Source organism: Microtus pennsylvanicus, chromosome 16 (assembly GCF_037038515.1).
Source record: "Microtus pennsylvanicus isolate mMicPen1 chromosome 16, mMicPen1.hap1, whole genome shotgun sequence".
NCBI classification, from domain to species: domain Eukaryota; kingdom Metazoa; phylum Chordata; class Mammalia; order Rodentia; family Cricetidae; genus Microtus; species Microtus pennsylvanicus.
In genome coordinates, this window is record NC_134594.1 from 44,640,874 (window position 1) to 44,662,280 (window position 21,407).

At 43.8% G+C, this 21,407-nt stretch overlaps 1 protein-coding gene across 1 annotated transcript in view; it reads left to right on the top strand.

Moving 5' to 3' along the window:
- Positions 1–3,590: 3,590 nt before the first annotated feature.
- Pdgfc (platelet derived growth factor C) overlaps positions 3,591–21,407 on the top strand; it is a 145,423-nt gene continuing 127,606 nt past the window's right edge. The window contains exon 1 of the mRNA XM_075950776.1: positions 3,591–4,167. Coding sequence (XP_075806891.1) covers positions 4,050–4,167 — 118 coding nt within the window. The 5' untranslated portion in view covers positions 3,591–4,049. The remainder of the gene's footprint in view (positions 4,168–21,407) is intronic.

A 21,407-nucleotide genomic window follows, 5' to 3' on the forward strand; every position in this document is an offset into this window, starting at 1 on the left:
ATTCCTCAGAGAGAAGGGCCTCAGCAAACGTGTCTCCCATCTGTCATAGAAGGCAAACCTTTTCCAGACGGCACTGAAAGAAAGTGATACCTGAGGCCAGGGGAGGAGAACGGAAGAACGAGTGCTTCCTTATTGCTAGATTGGAAATCCAGTCTCATGGTTTACTGTCATTATTATTATTATTATTAATTACTAAAGGAGAGCTTGTAATACACATATGGGTGCTCAGAGAAAGATGAAAGCGAGAAACACTTTCAGACTGAGCGCTTCGTTTATTTATTGCTATTTTTTCCCCCAAGAGCAGACATTTATTTCTCTGTGGTCTGCGGCATTTGCTTTGCTTAGTAATGATTTCCTGGGCCCAGGGTTTTCCATATGTGGGTATAATTGTTGCTTGCTAGCATGGTGGAAACAAGACGCATGGTGTTTATGTAGAACAAAAGTTTAAGAGTTTCGAGAACTCATGCTCCATTACCTACTACTAAATGAGGAAAAGTTCTGTGAAATGTCATAAAATAATAGTGTGTGTGTGTGTGTGTGTGGTGTACTGAAAAAGAACAATACAATTTGTATTATTTGATTTTCTGACCAAAAAATACATTCCCATGGTCCCTGCCCTCTTCCCTTCTCGTTATTTTAGGATTAACTGATGTGATATCTTGTTAGGAGGCTTATTTCAGTTTTTAAAAAATTGTAGAGACTCCTCTTCCCCTCCCCCACACGGCCATCCGGAAGTCAAGTGCATGCTGCCACGGTTTTCAGTCATAATTTATAGGTTGCACTGGCTCCCGATCCATCCAGGAGGATTGCCATGCCCACAGCTTCCTACGGTTTTTTAAAAAACATGAAAACCACAAAGAATGTTTGAAATGATTTTTTTCTTGGTTGGCGGCAAGGATACCATTCCTCAAGGAAAATGCCTTGGGCTAAAACAAAGCCATATTCATTCAAAATAGATTGTTTAGTAATTGCAGGACTCTGGATTTTGTAAAACTGACTTTCAGTGCAAGGGTTTTACTTTCCTGGGGAAAGTTTAAAAGCAAAAGGGAACAAAATACCAGCAGAGGACAAAGTGTTAAAAAGAACTTTGCCAAGGGCAAGAGCAGTTCAAACAGCAACCATGTGGGTACACTGAGAAGAAACCAGCCAATGTGGATGTGATTTTGTCTTGGGGTCACTCAGGAGAACCTGGCTGGTTTTATTTATAAAGGCAATTGTCAAATCATTCTGTAGAATATGGATGAGGTGAAACGCAGAGGTGGAGTCCTATTGTATATCGTCTGTAACTTTTCAAATACAACCTTCTCTGAAATTCCAGGGAGAATGTGAGTCCAATAAAGAAACCTGTCAGTCAGCTTGGCGTGTTTATTTATGGTCCCGGTGTGCCAGGCACTGTTCTGGCCAATCTGAAGAGATACAAAATAAAGCTTAGTCATCACCCCTTGGAGTCTTGAGTGCAAATGGGTTAAATCTGAGCACACACACACACACACACACACACACACACACACACACACGCCCTATGTGGGTGGTCAAGAATGCCAACTGTATAGAAATGCAAGACGCTCATTTAGAAAATCCCTGATTTGACAACCAAGAAAATTATGAGGACTGGACAGTAAGGATTGCAAAGAGATCCATTTAGGAGGCGCTTCTTTTTTGTATCTCCTTTTGATTAAAATTGGAGATTGCACATGCAAAAACTGCACAAAATAGTTTTGGAATTCCTGTGTGCAGTTACGGACTTGCACCGAAGATGATGAGCTGCTAGCTTGAACAAAGTCACAAGGTTTGTACCATTAACTTGTATACTCTCAAAGTCTAAGCGAGGGACTTATTGTCTTTCTATCCAGCACTGTGGAGGTAGGAACCAAAGAAGGATGAATGAATGGGACATGTTTGTAAAGTTTTCACAGGAGAACGGTAGTACTTTTATTTATTTGGTGCTGGGGATTGAATTTAGGACTCCCTGGATGCCAAACAGGAGTTATCCTAAGGAACAATCCCTCCATTACCCAGTTAAAAGACAGGGAAAGAGGACTGGGACCTGGTTAGCAGAGAGAGCTGTTTGGTAGGCCCAATTGTGTCCGAGAACAGAAAGTCTTGACGTTTTGGCATAGGGACTGGACCCGTAGTTTGTTCCTGGTCCTGAATTATGCCTGGTTTTCAGGAGCAGCGTTCCCTTGGCTCTGTGGTGGAAGCGCTTGCACTGATTGATTCGACAAAAGATTTGATGACACACCTGACGGCGCCGCAAGACATTTGTTTAAGATATCATTTAAACTTTTCTTAGTTTTCTTTTCTTTTTTTTTATTGCCCAAGAAGATGCATCCTTTTGTTTAGGACTCAAATTTTACTTGTGCCTTCAACACTTTCATGAGGATTTTCTGCGCTTTGATAAGGAAAGCATGCTAGATCCTGCCACAGACACATGCATCGCAGGGACCCAATGCCGTCTCTGCTGACGAATCCGTGAGAACAAACGCTTTTAGGTCTCAGCACCAAGCACTTCATGCTTTAAGGGCAACCCGTTCAAATATCAGGGGCTCAGGGACAGCCTAGAATTGCCACATGGTGTCCCCAGACACTCCAGGTAGGTGCTGGATTCCATGGAAACTCTTATGCAGTACCCAACTGCTGAAGCGGAGACTCCAGTGCTCAGTGCTAAGCTCCAACCCCAGCTCCTTGCCTGAAAGGATGCATTTGGATCCAGTGGCGCAAGGCTTCAATTCATGTGACAACTTGGACTCTACCTTCACGTTGGACTCTACCTTCACGTTTGTTTTATTCGTCCCAGTCCAGAAAGAGGCATTCTAGAAGGATCCTGAGTTCCACTTCCCTTCTTCAGTTCAGAACTCTGGCCACGAGTCCTGGCAAAGCTCTTTGGGAGTGGGGATCCCCTTCGGAATGAAAGACAAGTCTCAGCCGGGGAGAGCCAGAAGAGGAGTGGCTGTCCTCTCCTACATCGCTCTCTCTGCTTTTGCAGCACCCTTCAGCAGCCCTCGGGCTCCTTATTTGGGGTTAGGGGCGCCCCAGGGGAAAGGAAGCCAGGGCCGCCTGGCGGCATTCCTCGCCACAGTGTGGGCTCAGTCTGCCGCGGGCCCCGCAGCACCCCCTGTCTGCGCCAGCACCTGTTGGCCCGCCAGCTGGCGGCCCGCGCCCCCCGCGCCCCCCGAGCCCGCCCGCCAGCCCGCCCCGCGCCCCGCGCGCCGCCCGCTGGGGGAAGGTGGAGACGGGGAGGGGACAAGCGCGGCCGTCCCGGCCCGCCAGGCCTTCCCAGCGCAGTCAGTGCAAAGCGGCCAACGCTCCCCAGCCGTGCGTCCAACCTTGCCGCAGCTCAGGCACCCGAGCGCGCGGGACTCCGAGCCGCCTTGGTTCTCCCGGCTTCCTGCAGAGCGTACACCGTCCCCGGGAGGACTTCGGTGGCCGCCGACCGCAGCTAGGTGGCGGCTCAGCGGACGCTTGGGGCCAATCCCGAGTAGCCCCCGAGGCCTCCCTGCCCGCCCAGGACCCGCGCGGCGCTCGCCGGGCACGGTCCCCTCCCCCCAGGTGGGGGTGGGGCGCCGCCGGCCGCCCCGCTCCGCAGCTTTGTCATTGATCCCAAGGTGCTCGCCTCGCTGCCGACCTGGCTTCCAGACTGGCTCTGCGGGACCTCGAGTCCTCGCCTGCGTCCTGCCCCCCAAACTGACAGGTGCTCCCTGCGAGTCGCCACGACTCCTCGCCGCTCCCCCGCGTCCCCACCCCCTCTTTCCTCCCTCGCCTCCCCCCCCACCCCCGGCACTTCGGCACAGCTCAGGATTTGTTTAAACCTTGGGAAACTGGTTCAGGTCCAGGTTTTGCTTTGATCCTTTTCAAAAACTGGAGACACAGAAGAGGGCTCTAGGAAAAAGTTTTGGATGGGATTATGTGGAAACTACCCTGCGATTCTCCGCTGCCAGAGCCGGCCAGGCGCTTCCACTGCAGCGCAGCCTTCCCCAGGCTGGGCTGAGCCTCGGACTCGCCGCTTCCCCAGTGCCCGCCGCGAGTGAGCCCTCGCCCCAGTCAGCCAAATGCTCCTCCTCGGCCTCCTCCTGCTGACATCTGCCCTGGCCGGCCAGAGAACCGGGACTCGGGCTGAGTCCAACCTGAGCAGCAAGTTGCAGCTCTCCAGCGACAAGGAGCAGAACGGTGAGTCTCGCCCCCTCTTCCCCCTTCCCGCTTCTCTCCGTGCGTTCCGGTTGGCATTGTGCGGTGGCGTGTGGGGTCTTTCCTTCAACCATGGAGCTGATGGTCGCGTCTCTGGCGCTACAGATGGAGTCCTGTGAGTCCGCGTGCACTTTAGCTGTGGGGAAACAGGGAGTTTGCAACTTCCAAAACTCACTGGGCAGCGCGAGCCGGAATGCCCCACAACCTCAGCGTGGAGAGGACACTGGGGCTGTGAGAAGGCTTGGAAAAGACATGGCAGGGTGGCATATGGCCAGAGACACAAGTAAAAGAACACCTTTCAAGAAGGAAATGAATGAGTTGTGGCAAGTTTGACTTTGCACAGGTATCCGGGGGTGTGGGTAGAGTGAGTTTAGGAAAGACATTAGTGTTCTTAACTGAAACGTTGTCTATGGGAAGGCAGGCGCCAATTAAGAATTAGGTGAGAAGATGGGGGTCGAGAGGCCACTTGAACGTTTGCAAGGCAAGCAGTGATGGTTTTTCTCTTGAACTGTTTTTTTTTTTTTTTAAAACGTGCCTTTGTGCCCAGAAGTCCTCACCTATTGGTGGTGTGTTTTTGTGTGTGTGTGTTCGTGAATGACTATTTTGTGTGTGTTGGAAACGACTTAATCCGGCATAGGAAATGAGAATTACTTTCAGCTTTCAAGTGTACCTGAAATGTTTAGAAAACGTTCAGATGCAAGTTCCCCTGGGCTGGGATTGCACAGAGCTGGAGAAAGGCTTCTTTCATAAGGCCAGGGAAGCTTCGGGTGTGTAATTTGCTTAGCCTCTGAACCCCATATGATTTACATCATGCCATTTCTGAAGTCTTTTGCTCTTGATCTGCCATTATGAAGTAATTCTTGAGACTCTTTTGTAAATAGAAATTTTATACTGCACATGAAACCACAATGCTAATGTAGGCTGCCTGAAACTGGAATATTAAACACCCTGTGTACAAGTGCCGCTATCTGGAAAGAAATGGACATGTTTTTCTACTTTGTCATCTGTTTACAATGCAACCTCACTAGCCAGGTAAGAAGTCTGTGAACAGCATTTGCAGGTTGAAAATCTAGCGCAAACATTGTCTAACTGGCAGTGGCATTTTCTCTATATAGGGGATGCTTCAAGGCTCCACATCTGGATTTCAGTTCTGTAAAGTGTTCATCTTTTAAAAAAAAAAGTCCAAAAATGCATAAGTACTCTTCATTATCCCTCGCTGTGCCAGGGTACAGTATCACATTTATTGCCGTGCCCACTCCTTACCCCTAGCTAATGTGATGGTATGTGGCATCTGTAGGCTCCTGAACTTGATCAAAGGGCAGTCTAGCGATCTGTCTATAATCATACGGCCTGCAGAGGGCTGAGAGGTCAAAGGAACCACAGTGCCAGCTATACCTAGGCAGGAAGCAGATCCGACCAACTTTTGTCCTGTATTGTGCAAAATTAATGTCCAGTTCTTACTGGATCACCTTCTTCATGACACCAGTGTGCTGGCTCTTCTTCTCCCTGTCCCTGGTCCCTCATATCTTACTGCCGTGTCCTAGCATCTCCCAGACTCCTTAGGACCTGTGCATGGCCTTGCTCTTTCGTTGTGGTCCTTTCTTGTGATCCATGTGCTATCTATCAGCACTTGGCAGTGAGAGCCCTGGAACTTTCAGCTGCCTACAGTGGCTGGGTTGCTCCACATCTCCAGGAGAGGTGAGTTCAGTAAGCCAGGCCACACACCTTCTGGTGCTATCTGAGGCTGGCTCTTTCTCATTCCTAAGATGTATGATGCTAAAAATAGCTCAGTCGTTTCCTAATCTGTGGGTAGAGGATATGGCTATGTTTAGCTCTTGGAGTGTTGGCAGCAGGAAGTGGCGAGCAGAGGAACTCACCTTACCCTTTCCAGCCTAAGGAGAGGTGGGCCTGGCTAGCACTAGGGGGCAGTATAGAGCTATCTTTCTGCACATGCTCAGGTTGAGTTTTCCACTTCCTCAGGATTTGAAGCTAACAGGTGGGTGTGAGAGAAGATCCCTCTGGAATGTGACCAGATTTCCTGGAATAACCGCTTCTTCTTCCTTTTCTTTGGCTTCCAAAATTGCCACTTCCTTATTTGGGTCTTTGTTCAGCCTCAATTTGGGTTGTGTTTGAGTTTTGATTGCCCTGTTGCTCTTTCTGTGTTGATGATTGTTGCGCTCTGAAGGTGTGAACCCTCCTGAAAATTCCACCTAGAGAAGCCAGGGGTCCACTTGGTGTGATGTATGCAAAGGCCTTTCAAAGGTTCAAATTGATCTTGTTTTGTGATGATAGGAGCTTGGCTCTGTTTTCAAGGCCCCCTCCCAATGTGTTTATATTCCTAGGCCTTAGTTACAGTATTACTTTGATGTTATAAGTGGGAATTGGATGCTAGGTCTGTTCCATAGTGGATACACACACACACACACACACACACACACACACACACGCGCGCGCGCACTTAGACTGGAGCATGTGGGCATGTGTCATTTATCAAGTTACTAGTTACTTGTTTGTTTCTCTGTTTCCTATTGTAAGATTATAACTCTTGCTATTTGAATGAGAAATGCTTTTATCCACCTCCCCCTCACTGTTACTGATGGAGCCCAGGCCTCACACATGTGAGATAAGATCTATACCACTTAACATTACACCCAGCCCTTCTTCATCCCTGAAGGCTTAATTCACACCCTGAAGGCTCCAGTATGAAGCAATGCTTTCTCAATGTTCCTCAAGGAAATGAACTGAAAAATACCATTAACCTACTTGGAGGGTTTCTGACTGCTAAACTTGATATGACACAAGTGTTTCGGGGTGAGAATGCCTACCGTGAGATGCCGAAGTCCTTCCTGAGAGCCTCTGTGTTGCAGCAGGAGGAATCAGGTATATGTTCAAAAACAAGAGGAAAGTCTTACTTTGTGCACTGATCGTAGTCCAAATCGATAGTAATCCCAAGGCAGTGGCTGGTGTCACGCTTCGTGTGAATTGTGTCAGTGATTTTAATTGACGCATAATCTGAAATTGCTTTTCACTGTCCTTCTTCTTTGAATTTTGACTCAGAGTTTGCCTCCTTTGAGGCTCACTTGGAAGCATTGGTCATTGCATATGCTCTTTCTATAGGAGCCTTCATCGTTCTTGGGGCAATTGAGCTTGTGCAGAATGGTCCACTAGGAATGGTTTTGAGGTTGTTGGTCCCTCCCTTAGTGCTAACTTTTTCTTCTTACTGCTGCCACATGCCTGTACCCTAATCAAACTGTGCCCACCTCTTACCCCTTTAGGTGTAACCTGGGAGCTCTTCTGTGCACAAACCAACCAGAGTCTTTAAGGTGTCCAACAGGACACAGGGTCTGAGTGAGGGCTGCAAGGACTTCCTTGCAAGTTAGAGTGTGTGACCTTTGTAACATTTATTTTTGTTATTTAGGAGCTTGAAGAAGAAACTTCCTCCTATGGTTTTGCTCTGTCTGAGAGCAGAGGCAGCTGACTAGGGAAAGAACTCTTACGTAACCATGAGTCCTGGCTTTTCCCTGCAGTAGGTGGGTTTTGAAAGTCCTGTACCAACAGTCTTTGTTTGTGCTGATTCAGATTTACTGCACGTTACATTTAGAAGGTGTTCGGAACGTGTACAGGTCCTGGAGATGCTCCGCAGATGCTCAGGGAACTTGTTAACGCCTAGGGAAAAAAAAAAGATGCTGGGATCGAAACTAGGCTTTCTCTCCAGTCGCAGCCTGAGTGTATAGCTCTCTCACCCCGCTAAGCCTTAGCTGTGTTGGTGCATTAGCCTTCCTGAAAGCTCCTTCTTGCCTGTCTGATGGCCACGTCTACCTTTGTGATGGTAACTTCCGAATTGTTAAGAGTCTCAGCTCTATCTATAAACTTTCATGCCTTGTATTTAAAAATCCTGATGATAATCTGATAGAGGTTAATTTATATAAAACATCTGCAAATCCAGTATTTCCAACACATCTAGAGTAATCCCCATTGGCTTTGTTTTGTGTCAAAATACCATGTCATAATCAAAGTTTCTTCATTAGATTATTCTAATTTTAATGTGATGGATCGTTTATTTGTAACTATTGACTGTAGTCTAAATATCTCTGTACTATTCATATAATTGCAAATTCACTTATTAAACGTTTTGTGCTACATATTTATTTCCACTTCCAACTTCACCTGTGAGGGCAAATATGACTCCTCCCCCCTTTTCTTCTTCCCCTGAGACAGGGTTTCTCTGTAGCTTTGGAGCCTGTCCTGGAACTCACTCTGTAGATCAGGCTGGTTTCAAACTCACAGAGATCCCCCTGTCTCTGCCTCCTGAGTGCTGGGGTTAAAGGCACACGTCACCACTGCCAGGCTCCCTTTTCTTTTTCCTATGAATCTGTCTAGAGGCTTGATTGGGAATTTCCTTTAGCAAATGGCCTTTGAGAGGCTGGACTAGGTTAAGGTGCAGCTCTGGCTAAGATTAAACTCACTGGAAAGACCTGGAGTGAAGAAGGGGTGTGGTTTCTTTTGGGGCATACCTCACTGGCAGGTTTTTGGTTTTACTTTTAAGAGGTGCATGTAGAAGATGAATGGACACGGACATGGGAGGTCCAGTGCTTTGGTTAACTGTCCCTGCTTCCCTGGCTAATACTGACCACTCTTTCTTTGCTTAAGCTGCCCCTTCCTGTTGTGGATATTAGACATAGCATCTTTCAGGACAGGTTTTTCTGACCTTTCAGTCCAGCCGTCCAACCTTAGTGCCTCATCAAGGATAATTAGCTGTATAGGACTTGACCTGCTTTATTAGATTCCTCTTGTTCCTTGACTCTTTTCTTTCAGTCGGGGGGTCTGTTCTTCTTCTCAGATTTTACTATGGAGTCAGAGTCCTTTTGGGAGCTTGGACCTAGTCTGATTTGTTTTCTGTAGGAGCTATAACCCCTGGATCAGGGCGAGGCAAATCCTGTGTTCCCACCAATATCTGAAATAGTCTGGATGAGAGACATCTTTATATAGCAAGACAGTGGTATCTATTATAGAAGCTGTCCCTCTTTAAAGCTATCCTCCACAGTATTTGGTCCTTTCCACAGAAAGATAAACTTGGGAATGGTGGGACAGATTGGAATACTACTTGACAATTTTGGTGAAGACACCAAATCCCCAAGTGTACTCCAAGTGGGTACCAAGCAGTGGGCAGGTTTCCTAGATATGGTGTGATGCTGGCTACTCTTTTTAAAAGTGCTGTTTGCATGTATGCGTATGTTGTGTCTTCTGAGGATGGGGATTTGATGTGGGCTAAGACTGTTGAGATTGCGAAGTAGATGAGAAACCAGAAAACCAGGCTACTTTTTATTGTGTGCTTTGACTCACAGTCAGCTTGCACCTTAAGATGCTAAAAATTAACAACCAGTACTATGATGATGATGTCTGACCTGGGAAGACCCTAGTATCCTCTGACAAGAAAACTGGGTGCGGCCTTAGAGAAAAGCCATCCTTTGTAAAAGTATGAGATAGCTTATCAGCAGTGAATTGCTAATGTGTTGCTCTATTGTTATACAAAAGATTGACATTTTAAAAATTCATACATCTCCACTTTTAGAACCAACCTTTCCAAAATTAAGCTTAATTTTGGAAAGCTCAATATTTTTCACTAAATGTTTCATAGGAATTGATGAATAACCATGTGGTGAACTAGAGCAAGCTCAGTGTGCTCTTCTATGGAAGAAAATTTTATGTATGTCACACTGTTGGTCCCATTCAGAAGTTCTTTATTTTTGTCTTTGACAAAGCCAAGAACACCAGAAAATGAACTCACTACAATAGATCAATGACTTGCCTGAGACAACATAGGTTTAATTTAAGAAACTTTCTGTTGAAATGATTAAATCTTAACACAAATGGTCTAGAACTTATAAAGGTGAGCTGTAACACTAAAGCCAAGTACTTAGATATAATATTTTTGTGCATTCTAAGTTCACCTCTCCCACAGTGATGGCGTTGAATTCGCTTCCCATTAGATCTCAGGCATCACAGATGTTATTCTGGTCCATTGGAGGTGGCATTGCTTACTTATGGTTGTCACTGGTCTTGGTGGTAGCTTCCAAGGCTAGCTTCACTGCTTTTGCTTTTTCATGGCCTGTGGTAATCCCTCCGACTTTCAAATGATAATGCTTTTGTGCTTGGCTTCCTTCATCCCTTTCCTGTTGAGCTGAGTAATTTCCCCATGAGATGAGGTGTGTTGCTGAACATTTGAGGAGTACTGTATTCCTTTGAAGGAAGCCAGCCTCCCAATTCCAAAGGCACATTGCTGTTATCAAGGTCATGAGTTCTCATTGCTGCAGTGTCTTTTGCACATTGAGAAGACAACAGGGCCACCAGAAAAACACAGACCCCACAGTCTAGGGACGGTTCTTGGGGGCTCTGTATAAGTCCCTCGTTTTGAGAAGCTTTAGGAGTTTCAGAAGTGCCTGTCAGGGAGCATGTTTATGCTCTGTGTTTGCAGAAAGGGCAAGTTCATCTGCAACCATCCCCTGAGGTAGTCAGATAAACAAGTAGCTTAGTGGAGTTCCCATAGCTGGTGAAATAGTCTCCTTAAGTCTGACTCCAAGACAGACCTTGTAGGCATGTGCCTAGTCTTTGAGAAACAGCTCTTGAATGCTTCTTTTTAGGGCTTTGTAATGAGCATGTGTTCTGTCCCTAGCTCTCTCTGCCCTAGGTGCTGGGGTTCTGCTGGGTACATGAAGAACTTGTTACTTCCAACCCCCTCCTCTTCTTCCTCCTTTTTAAACATCTGCTCTTTGTAGTTCAAGCTGATCTTGACCTCACCATTGTAGCCCAGACTGGTTTTGTAAACTCACCATCCTCATGCCCCCATGCCCCATCTTTCTGAGCACTGGGACAGTTATTGGCCTTGAAAATCTGCTGCAGAAGGTTGGCAGAACCATCCGTTAGCTCAGTTCTGTGTCCACAATAATATAAGGATGAAGAGGACTGACCACACTTGAATAGTTGCTTGGTCTGGATGGCTGATTTTCCCCAGTTCAAGGAGAAATGTTCCTTTAAGCATAGCTGACTTGATTCAGAATGAGTGTTTGAGATAAAAGGAAACATTCTACAGACGGAGCAGCCTGAACAAAACAACAAAGACAAGAACAGTCTAGACTCTAGAAAGCGGGAAATGGAGAAAGTCGTCCTGAGCGCCTGTATTTGAAGTCTTGGTGCTGTTTTCAGGGTCTGCTTCCTGCAGCATTCACAGTCAACATAATGAAAGACAAAATTGTCTTCACGTTTATACTTCAGCTCTAAACCACTATTTTTAGTTATTTTTTTTTCTAAACAGGCATGAAGGGAAAGGGTTCTGCTTTGGTCTTCATGGTTAATTACTCCTTGCTTGAGTTTTTTTTTTTTTTTTCTTTCAGTAGTTAAGCATATTTTGAATGGGCTAGACGAGCGAACTGCATAATCTCCCTCCCAGCTCCCGAGCCATGCCCGCGTGTGCTCACACTATTCTTCAATGCCTCCTTGATGGAAACAAAGAGCTATTTTCACACTTCATTCATGAAGTACATGGCATGCAGGAGGAGGCTGGGGGAAGGTTCCAGAGTTTGACCAGAGGCAGCTTCTGTTAGAAGGCATTGGTATAATGAAGCTGTTACCTAAGCACCACATCAGCCTTGCTAGTTTTAAGTGAAGAGGAAGTCAAGTGCAGTAGGATACTAGTCCTTACAGATGCCTTTGCTGAGAAACGGCGTTCTCTCTGGCCCCTGTATATATCACAATGCCTACAGGATCTTAAGATAGGTAAGGACCGGAAATGACCCAAGGACGGTGAGTGTGCTTTGGAGATATGCTGCCATTATTTGCAGCTGTGCTGTTTGCACTCCAGGAATCCTTGCTCCTGGTGGACGTTGTTTCAAGCATTTCAGTGTTTGTACGATAGAACTGGGCCTCTGGCTTAAGTACGCCCAGCTGCTCACTGTGCCTGCCCTTGAATCACAAAATAGATGAGAAACATCAGCAGAAGTTAGATTTCCATGACACTGCTGCTGTTTCTGGCAGTTCTTTTTTTTTTTTTTTTTCTTTTTTGGTTCATTATATGGATATCTGTCTTTTAGTCATCTTTTCTCTCTACTGAGGGATAAATCACAGCTTACATCCCATTCCATCACATGTGTTCACAGCTAGGGTGATTAGAAATGTAAATTGGGAGGCATTAAAGTGCGATAATTTCCCTTTCTATAGCAACTGAGGGTGTTTATAATCAGTACATTTGCTTTAGATGTGAGTAAAGACAGGAGCAGATGAGATGAAAGAAATATTCTCCTTCCTTCCTTACTTCCTTCCTTCCTTACTTCCTTCCTTCCTTTCTCCCTTCCATATTTCTTTCTTTCTTTTTTTCTTTTTTGAAACAGCATCTTTCTACATAGTCCTGGCTGTCTTGGCACTTACTATGTAGACCAGGGTGGCCTCAAAGATCTTTCTCCTCTGCCTTCCAAGTGCTGGAATCAAAGGTGTGTGCCAACCATGCCAGAATTTTAAACTGTTTTATCGGTGGGTGTTTCTCACTCAGTTTGGAAAACTGGCACAATTCAGTGTGCATATTTCTTGACTTGTCCTATTTTAAACCTAGACATGATTACGGGGGTTGAGGTTCACATTGTTTAGGAACTTGGGAGACACCATAAATCTACAGCAATGCTGGGTAAAGTGTGACCTGCCATCAGATCACTGAAGAACACACTTAGCGTGTATAAGGCTCCGGTTCTGATTAATAACAATATAAATAGTTTCACTAATAAATAAATCTAAATTTATTATAGCAGTTTTGTAGATACCTAAAGAGATTGAAATTGGATATATTTGAAAAGCATGGATCTGTACATACATAGTTGAAGGAATGAGACCTGGGAGCTGAGCTGTCCATGTTGATAACAAAATAACAACAACAATAATAATTATAACCAATTAAATTGGGTGGAACGGTGTCTCAAACTCTGCATACAGTTCAGTGTGCTGTTGCTGGCACTCTATATAGGCCCGTGGAGAGCCTCACAGTACCCAGACCACATGTCATAGCACAGGGACATTATCATAGCGTCTGATGCAATTTCTATCCATTAGAGATATAGATATCATTGCAACAGGATCGTGCTCTGTGTTGGTCATTGTGGTCAAACTTGTCTTAACCATTTGCACATGAAGCAGCCATTTAAAACTAGCATAGCATTGCACGTTGAAATCTGGCCAGGATATTGAGAGGCTCCTCTAGAAACTTAACTGGTGACTCTAAACCATTAAAGGGCAACTTTCATTTCTGTTTTCTTGAGGATATTTGCAGACTTGAGGTTTAAAGGCATGATTAAGCACATGGAATAAGGAATTAAATAATCTCTCTGCTTCCTAAAAGCAGTTTTTCTTTCCTGGTGGAAATTTATTTTTAATCTGCACCGATAACTTTTAATAGGCATCAGTTGGGCACCCCATTAAGCTAACTGCTTTAAAAAAATGATTTCCTTCTACAGCCTGCATTTACATCTTAGGGAACCCATTAGCTTGTCTGGATTTCCCATTTCCCTTAGAGTGTTCCTCTGCAGCCTGTTCTGAATGGTTAGCCCGCCACAGCAAAAGCCTTGGAGGTGCAGGCCTTCTGGAAGAAGTGCAAATGCCACACTTTGCATTGGAAAAAAACCCAAGAAAATGGGCCTCATAGGCTATATCTGCCGAACATTGAAAACTGCACAAAGCACAGGAAATACTTCTGGCATGTGAGAATCTGCGGGTTTCCAAACTACAAACACCGTTCCGCAAAGTTCCCCGGTAGTGGTGAATTATATGAGACCACGTCCATCTAAGCAAGGCTTGTTTAACTAGCTTGTGGTTCTGGGGCTCATTCAAACACTCTTAAACAAAATAAAGGGAATGGATGTAATAACTTCTTTATGGAAAGTCCATAAAAAGCTCGAGGGCCGTGTAAACAAATTGGGTCATTTACTAGATGTTTAAGTGATAGATTTGCAGTCCAAAGTTAGGGCTGCATGCGCTGCTTCATAGGGTCGTGCCTGGGCTCCATCTTGAGAGTAAAGGGATAAATTTGGCTGTTTGTCTGTTTGTTTTTGTCTGGCACTTGAAATCCCACCGTTGTTATTTTATAGCATGGCTTGAAAACACCTAAGACTCAGTCTGTGCCTGCCTGTCTGTCTATTCCACTACATGTGAGAAGTTGAATTGGCCTACTTTTTGGTAGCACTGGGTTCTATTAAAGGAAAATATGTTGATTGAAATTGAAATTTTCCTTCTGGGCTCAGGCATGTCTAAACTAATTGTAAAATAATTGTTCTGGCTCAGAAGAGCAGACCTGTAACTCCAGCCATGTGAAAGAGAAATTCAACAGCAGTTATGATTCATGGTCATCGGAACGCTGCCTGTCTTGGAATTAGACCTCTCTTCAGAAACCTCATACGACATCGGTTCATCTTCCCGGAGAATTAGATCTTAAATCCAGTCCTCGGCTGTCCTCTCAGCAAAGTCTCTTTGCTATGTTGGAAGATTCCTTCTCCTTCTCAGAAATTGAGCAGCAGGGTTGTGTCACATTGATCCAGAACATGGGGCCTGTGTAGGTGAGGGCATAAACTTTGCACCTAGGGTGAACAGCAGAAGTCAAGCGTGTTTGCGGGCATCGGAGTGATCAGAGATGGTACCTAATTTCTACATCAAGTCTATAGCATATCTTAGTTCTCTGGCATCCCTCAGCTCTGCTTGGTTTCCTTGGCTTTAAAGGAAGTGAGTAAGTAAGTAATTCATAGTAAAAAACAATGAATCAATGATCCTTTCTAGCTTTTAATAACGGATGCTGTCATGCCATGCCGACACCTCTTCAACACTGCTGTTGGAAGTTTGACAGAGGAAGTAAGTTCTCCGACTTTCAGGTTTAAACAACAGACAATGGTGGATTCTATAGTTTCTGTACAATGTGAAACTTGCTCTTTCTTACCTCCTTTCTCACTCTCTGTCTCTCTCTCTCTCTGTGTCTCTGTCTCTCTCTCTCTCATGATAGCCTTAAGTCTGAAAAACAACAACAAAAATCTCTAAAGATTTTCTCTTAAATTGGATTCTCTGTGATTTTGCATACAACCGCTGAGATTCGGGCTCAACTCCTTTATGGAGTTGTATGCTATCTGTCTTCACACAAACTCTTTGAATTGAGATGTAAATGACAGAGGAAGGCTAGTTCCTACTCAACCTGTGAAGCATAATGGAGCATGAAAAGTTGAATTAGCTCCTGTGTTCCTCAGCTTTCGATCACTAAAGCAGTTACCTCGATAATCAGTTTATAAAGGGACCAGTCTTCTTTGACTCAGGGTTGTAGCAATTCTCACTCATGACTGGACAAACCCACATCTTTAAGTCATTGGTTGGGCACAGTGCATCATGGTGGAAGTCTATGGCTGAGAAGAACAAGAGGGAAAAGTGCAGGTCCTTGTTTCTTGCTGTACCTTTCAAGGGCATTGTCCCAGTGATATAAAAACCCCCTACTAGACTCTGGCCATTTAAACATTCTATCACCTTCCAAAGTGCCATTCTGGGCACCCAGAGCTTCACTAAGTCGAATTATGAGCTGCACCTAAGTTGTTCCTAAGTAGAGATGGAGACGTATGACCTCTGATGACCACTGAAGATCACAGCTAAAGGAATGAGAAACTGCAAGAAGAAATTCCTGTAAAAGGGCTATGGTCCAGGCACGGGGGCACTTGCCTTGAAATAGAAAGTGAAAAATGACAAGGGTCAAGAGAAAAGTTTGAAAAGTAATGGAATCAAAAATAAGGTGACCGGAAAAAAATAAACTTGAAAAAATATTTGAATACTTCGATGCAGTGAGAGGTACAGAAGGACGACTGAGAAAGGGTGTGAGAATTTGAGACATAAGAGGGAAACAGATTTCGGAGTGGTCCCAGAGCTAAAGAGGGGAAGCCATGTTTTGTTTCTGTACTGGCATGTTAGGATATAAAAGACAGGCAGAGAAGAGGGATAGGTTCCACTCATGAGAAAGAACAAGACCTAGGCTCTCATAGCCCTTACATACCTGAGAATGCAGGTGAAATTCACAGACGCTTTAAATTCTCCCTGTTGATTTTCTAGCTCACTCTTAGGTAAAGCACATTCCTACTATTGTGTAAACAGTATGTGTGGGTGTTCACGAGGCCATGTACATGCGTGTGGAGAGGTAAACAAACAACTTTATGGAGTCATTTATTCTTCTTTCACTTTTGCATATATCCTGAGGGCCGGGCATGATGTCATATGCTATAATTCCAGCGCTAGGGAGACTGCGTCAGGAGAACTGATCAAATTCATGAGGGCCATACTCATGTTGTCCAAACTCAGTGAGCTCCGTCATTGGCCTTGACAGACTGAGTAGTGAGTAGTTCTCTTTATGCCGGCCACACGCCTGTTTCTCACTGGAGGGGCAGAAAGGGTGAGATCCTTGATATGTCTAAGGGATTCAGCATTCACTGATCATTTTACCATTTCCTCTGAAAATCAGAACACTGAACACATCGGTTTTATTGTTCCTTTGATATCCTAGGACCCATCTTGCTGAAACCTCACTGCCATCCAGAGATTCAATTTCACATATGTTTAGAGTACATGGGGACTGTCTTGTCTTAGTCTTAGCACGCCAATGTGAAATTGCAGCTTCAGATGGGCAGTTTCTGTTCGGTATTCCAACACAAAAGCTCCAAAGTATGATACACTCCATTAAAGAAGACACAAAGGTTGTGAGTGAATATTGACATTTCTATTCGCTAGTAAAATATTTATCGTTGTATTTGTATTTTCTGCATGCTGTCATTATCCAAAATCTGGCGCTGATTACCTCTGACACAAACTGTGCCAAAGTCTCCTTATTATCACTCTGTGATCTAGTGGTGTGGAAATTCCTTCTGTCTATGTGTTGCTTGTATTGGTTAATAGATAAAGCTCTTTCGGCCAGTGGCTTAGCAGAATAGAGCTAGGCAGTAAACTAAACTGAATGATGGAGAAGGTGGAGTCAATGAAATGCCATGTAGCTGCCCATAAGAGGCAGATGTGCTGGAATCTTAATGGTAAGCCACAGCCACATGGCGATACACAGATTAATAGAAATGGGTTAATTTAAGATATAAGAATTAGCCAGAAATATGCTTAAGCTATTGGCCAAACAGTATTGCAAATAATACAGTTTCTATGTGATTATTTTGATCTGGACAGCTGGGAACAAGCGAAGAGCCTTTAACAAAAATCTAGGTTTTAGCTTCTCCTTTTTCCCCCTTTGATCAGCTGCATAAGGGTAAAGCTAAATAGCTTCCCCACAGTGGGGCTGTGGTAGAGTCAGGTGTGGTTGAGCTACTCCAATCAGGTGTGGATGACCTGGGGATCAGATTGAAATCCAGGTTCTGAGTTAGCAGGTCCTGAGTGGAACCTGAGAGTTGGCATTTGAACAAGTTCTGAGGTGCTGGTGGTACTGCTGGGCTGAAGACTAAGAAGCAAACCTTTGTGGCCCCCAAGGGCTACTGAGCTAGCCCTTGTTCCTTCTTACACAAGATGCCCCACAGCTGATCTGCATGCACAGTGCACATCTTCATGTTCCCAATGCCCCGTCATCCCTCTGGTCCAAGAGGTCAGTTCAGACTTGTACACTGTTGTTCTAATGGCCTTGTCACACTCTGGAAACAGGTCTAGCGAGTGTGGTTATATATGCACTTGGTGTTCCCAGCCAGTGTGGCTTGTGATGTACTAGAGACCTTTTTGGGATGCTAAAGGAACCCGAGGCTGTTCTACCTGCAGGATAGCACAGCCTTCTATGATGTCAGTATCTAAGGGAGATGGTGAAGGATGAAGAGTGTAGCGGGAAAGGAAGAGTTGCATGCAGAAGCATAGGCTTGTGAGAGAAAAGCCTATTCCTTTGGCATGCAATGGTCTTTTCACAGTTCAACACATCGTTGTGGAAAAAATAGAACTGAAATGTTATTTGTTAATGATGAAGGTCTATATCTGACATACTATAGAACTATGTGAATGTTACTGATAAGACCCTAGCAAGCCAAGAAAGGTCACATTTTAGATTTAGATTAGGTTCCTAATGCTTTATTTTGCTTTCCTTTTAAAACATATGCTTAATATTTTTAGATCATTATTTTACTGTCCTATATTTTCCAGACTTCATCAAAAGCAATCAATAAAATAAATAAATTAGTGTGTTTACCATATTCAATTCAGTGTTTTGATATGTGTGTCCACTGGAGAATCACTACGACTACTCATCTGGGGCCTCACATGGTTATCCATTTGGGACTATGAGGTTACCTTTCAAAGCTATATTTCTTTAATACACATTTGTTTGGTTTTTATTCACTAGAGGATCTGTCAGTATGAAATCAAAGGACAGAGGATTTAGAAGGTGTATACCCTAGTTCAGCTGCCAGAGGCTGGCGATACTGCCCATTTAATAAATGCTTGTGACTGGAGAAGAGGTTCTTCACACTTATGCAAAGCCCACAGATATTTAGGCGTCATCCTTCCAGATGCTCTGCTTAAAAAAAAAAAAAAAAAAAAAAAAAAAACAACAAAAAAAAACTTTTCCATTTCTCGGCTTCCTGTTCTCATTTCCAAAGCTCCCAGAGTGTTCCAGTAGTTGCCAGTTGGATTTAAGGTATCAATGAGTCTTAGCTTCCATGACTTTTAAGTGTCAGTCAATAAAATGTTGACTAATCTTTAGCACAGTGCCTCAGCTGCTAGGGTCTTGAGTGAAATACAGAGAGCACACTTAGAGCTATACAGCCTGTCCTGCTGTGCTGTTGACTTCTGGGATCCTAAACCATCATCTAAGATCTTTAAGTGAGTCATATGCCTGATTTCACAACTGAGAGATGCAACTAACGTCTGGCTTTGTTTTGAGGAACTAAAAGGGTACACACAGGATGGCCCCAGTCTTTCTGCTTAGACTGAATAAAATTGATGAACCAAGAACCCGATGGGCAGATTATAATGATGATGCTTGCGATGCTGTTTCCTCAACTAGAAAACAGAAATGTATGGCTTCCAGGAAAATCCACTTTTAAACTGTGAACTTTGTGATCATGTCTCTTAGCAGTTGATTTGTTCAGAAAAGATCATGACCTCCCAAGGTTTATTCGCAAAAAAACTTTGTCTTTAGGATTCTCTTCCCCTTCTGAATTTTCAAATTAACCTCATCTGCAGCTCAGGTGTTGTCTCTTGATTTTTAGTTTTCACTTTGTACATTGGGGTTTTAAGATTGGCATTTCTAATTCGTCCTCTGGAAAGCAAAAAATATTTGAGAAAGGGCTTTTTTTCTTTTGTTTCATTTTTTGTTATTGTTGTTTTCTATAGTCACTCAAAAAATACAAAGGCTATGTTTTCTTCTTCCTTGGACATGAAGTTGATTTTCTCAGCTCTGAACATATGAGATTATGGGCAAGCTTTCTGTAGCTCTGGCGTATGGACAAAACAGAAGCAGACCCTGGAGAGAGAGTTCAGAATTCACAGCAGGAAGCACATGCCAATATTATAGTGTCACAAGCAAACTAAAATCACCCACTGCTGTTTACATAAGCGTGGTGCCTAGACTGCACAGGCTTGTGATGTGTGCAAGGGAGTACAGTGTTCGAGACATGTAAAACCAGGCATGTATTCTACATTGGCTTCCTTTCTCTATGATGGAGTGTTATTAATGGCTTCATTGTTTTTATTATTTATCATGTATATTTAGATTCCATGCCAGCTGCAATTAGAAGTGGTGACATTTAGCAGAAACGCAACCTGGCTTTATACCATGCGTACCATGTGTAGGCAGCCTCATCCTGGCATCCTTCAGTCCTGGGCTAAGGACTTGGGTGTGCTGATTATCCTATTTAAAGTGAACTTTTTCAACGATACATTGGTGGTCTTTGTTCTTTTCTATGTTACACCTTATTCAGGATCTCAGTTTATGTTTCAACTCCTTGAAAAATTTGCCATACATACTTTTGAAAAGAACACATATTGACATCAGGTGGTAGTGGCACATGCCTTTAATCCCAGCACTGGGGAGGCAGAGACAGGTGATCGCTGTGAGTATGAGGCCAACCTGGTCTGCAAGAGTTAGTTCCAGGACAGCCAGGGATGTTACACAGAGAAACCCTGTCTTGAAAAACAAACAAACAAACAAACAACACAAGAAAAAAATACATATTGACTGCTTTTTAATGACAGATACACTTATAAGCTAACATCTCATTGACTAAGGACAGCAGACTATGAGAAGCGTGGATGGGAGTCTCTTGTCTCTGCTTTCACAGGACAAATACCTGCAATAATTTAAACAGTGGTGATATCGCTGTGCACTGTCACAGTCATCTCGGAGTTCTGTAGAAAAGAGAGTGACGCATCTCCCGTGGTTATGTAATATCAAATGTGCATACTGACCAAGGCTTTTCAAAGTTCCATGTTCTTCTCAGATTCTTTCTACCTACCCCTTAGCTGACTCCAGTCTAGAATATTCTCTGGCAAGTATCCAATGGACAGAGCTTGGCAAGCATTTTGTCTGATTCTGCTCTGTGAGAGGCGCTCCCGTGACTTGGTGTCAAAGGCAAGTTTCTCAACACAGCTGTTGATGGAGAGGGGCAATCTTTGGTGCAGAAGGAGAGGTTTCCCTTGCAAAGGATAAGAGAAAATTAAAGCAAGGAGTAATTCCCATACTAACCAATGGAGCTTTACTGTGCAAATCCTCTTACTCAAGGGATAAAGCCCAACGTATTTAAGAAATCATCTTATGTTTTGAGTGCTGTAATTTAAACATTGTGCTTTGGCTTTTTGTTTGTATTTCAAACATTTCATTCTTAATATTTCCTTTAGTGTTTCCATAAAAAGACAAAATTTTTATGTTTATTTTGTAGCTAGTTATTCTCAAATTAGATCAAAGAGATAATAAACTTTCCTGAGCTTCAATTTTCAGGCTAATTAATCAATGCTCTTTATGTTCAACAACTTGAAAATTATTACAGATTTTCCCTGAGCTGTATGTATCTATTTTTGATGCTAGAAAAAGAAGAAAAAAAATCACAACTGAAATCAAATAAAAATTTTCTACAGCTTACTGATAATTTAAGTCCATTAGAGGCTAATAAAAGAAACGGAATCTCTTTAGTGGTGATTAGAAAGTTGAAGAAAGTGACTGGCTTTGTGTAGACCTTTAGTAAATCAATTTGCTAACT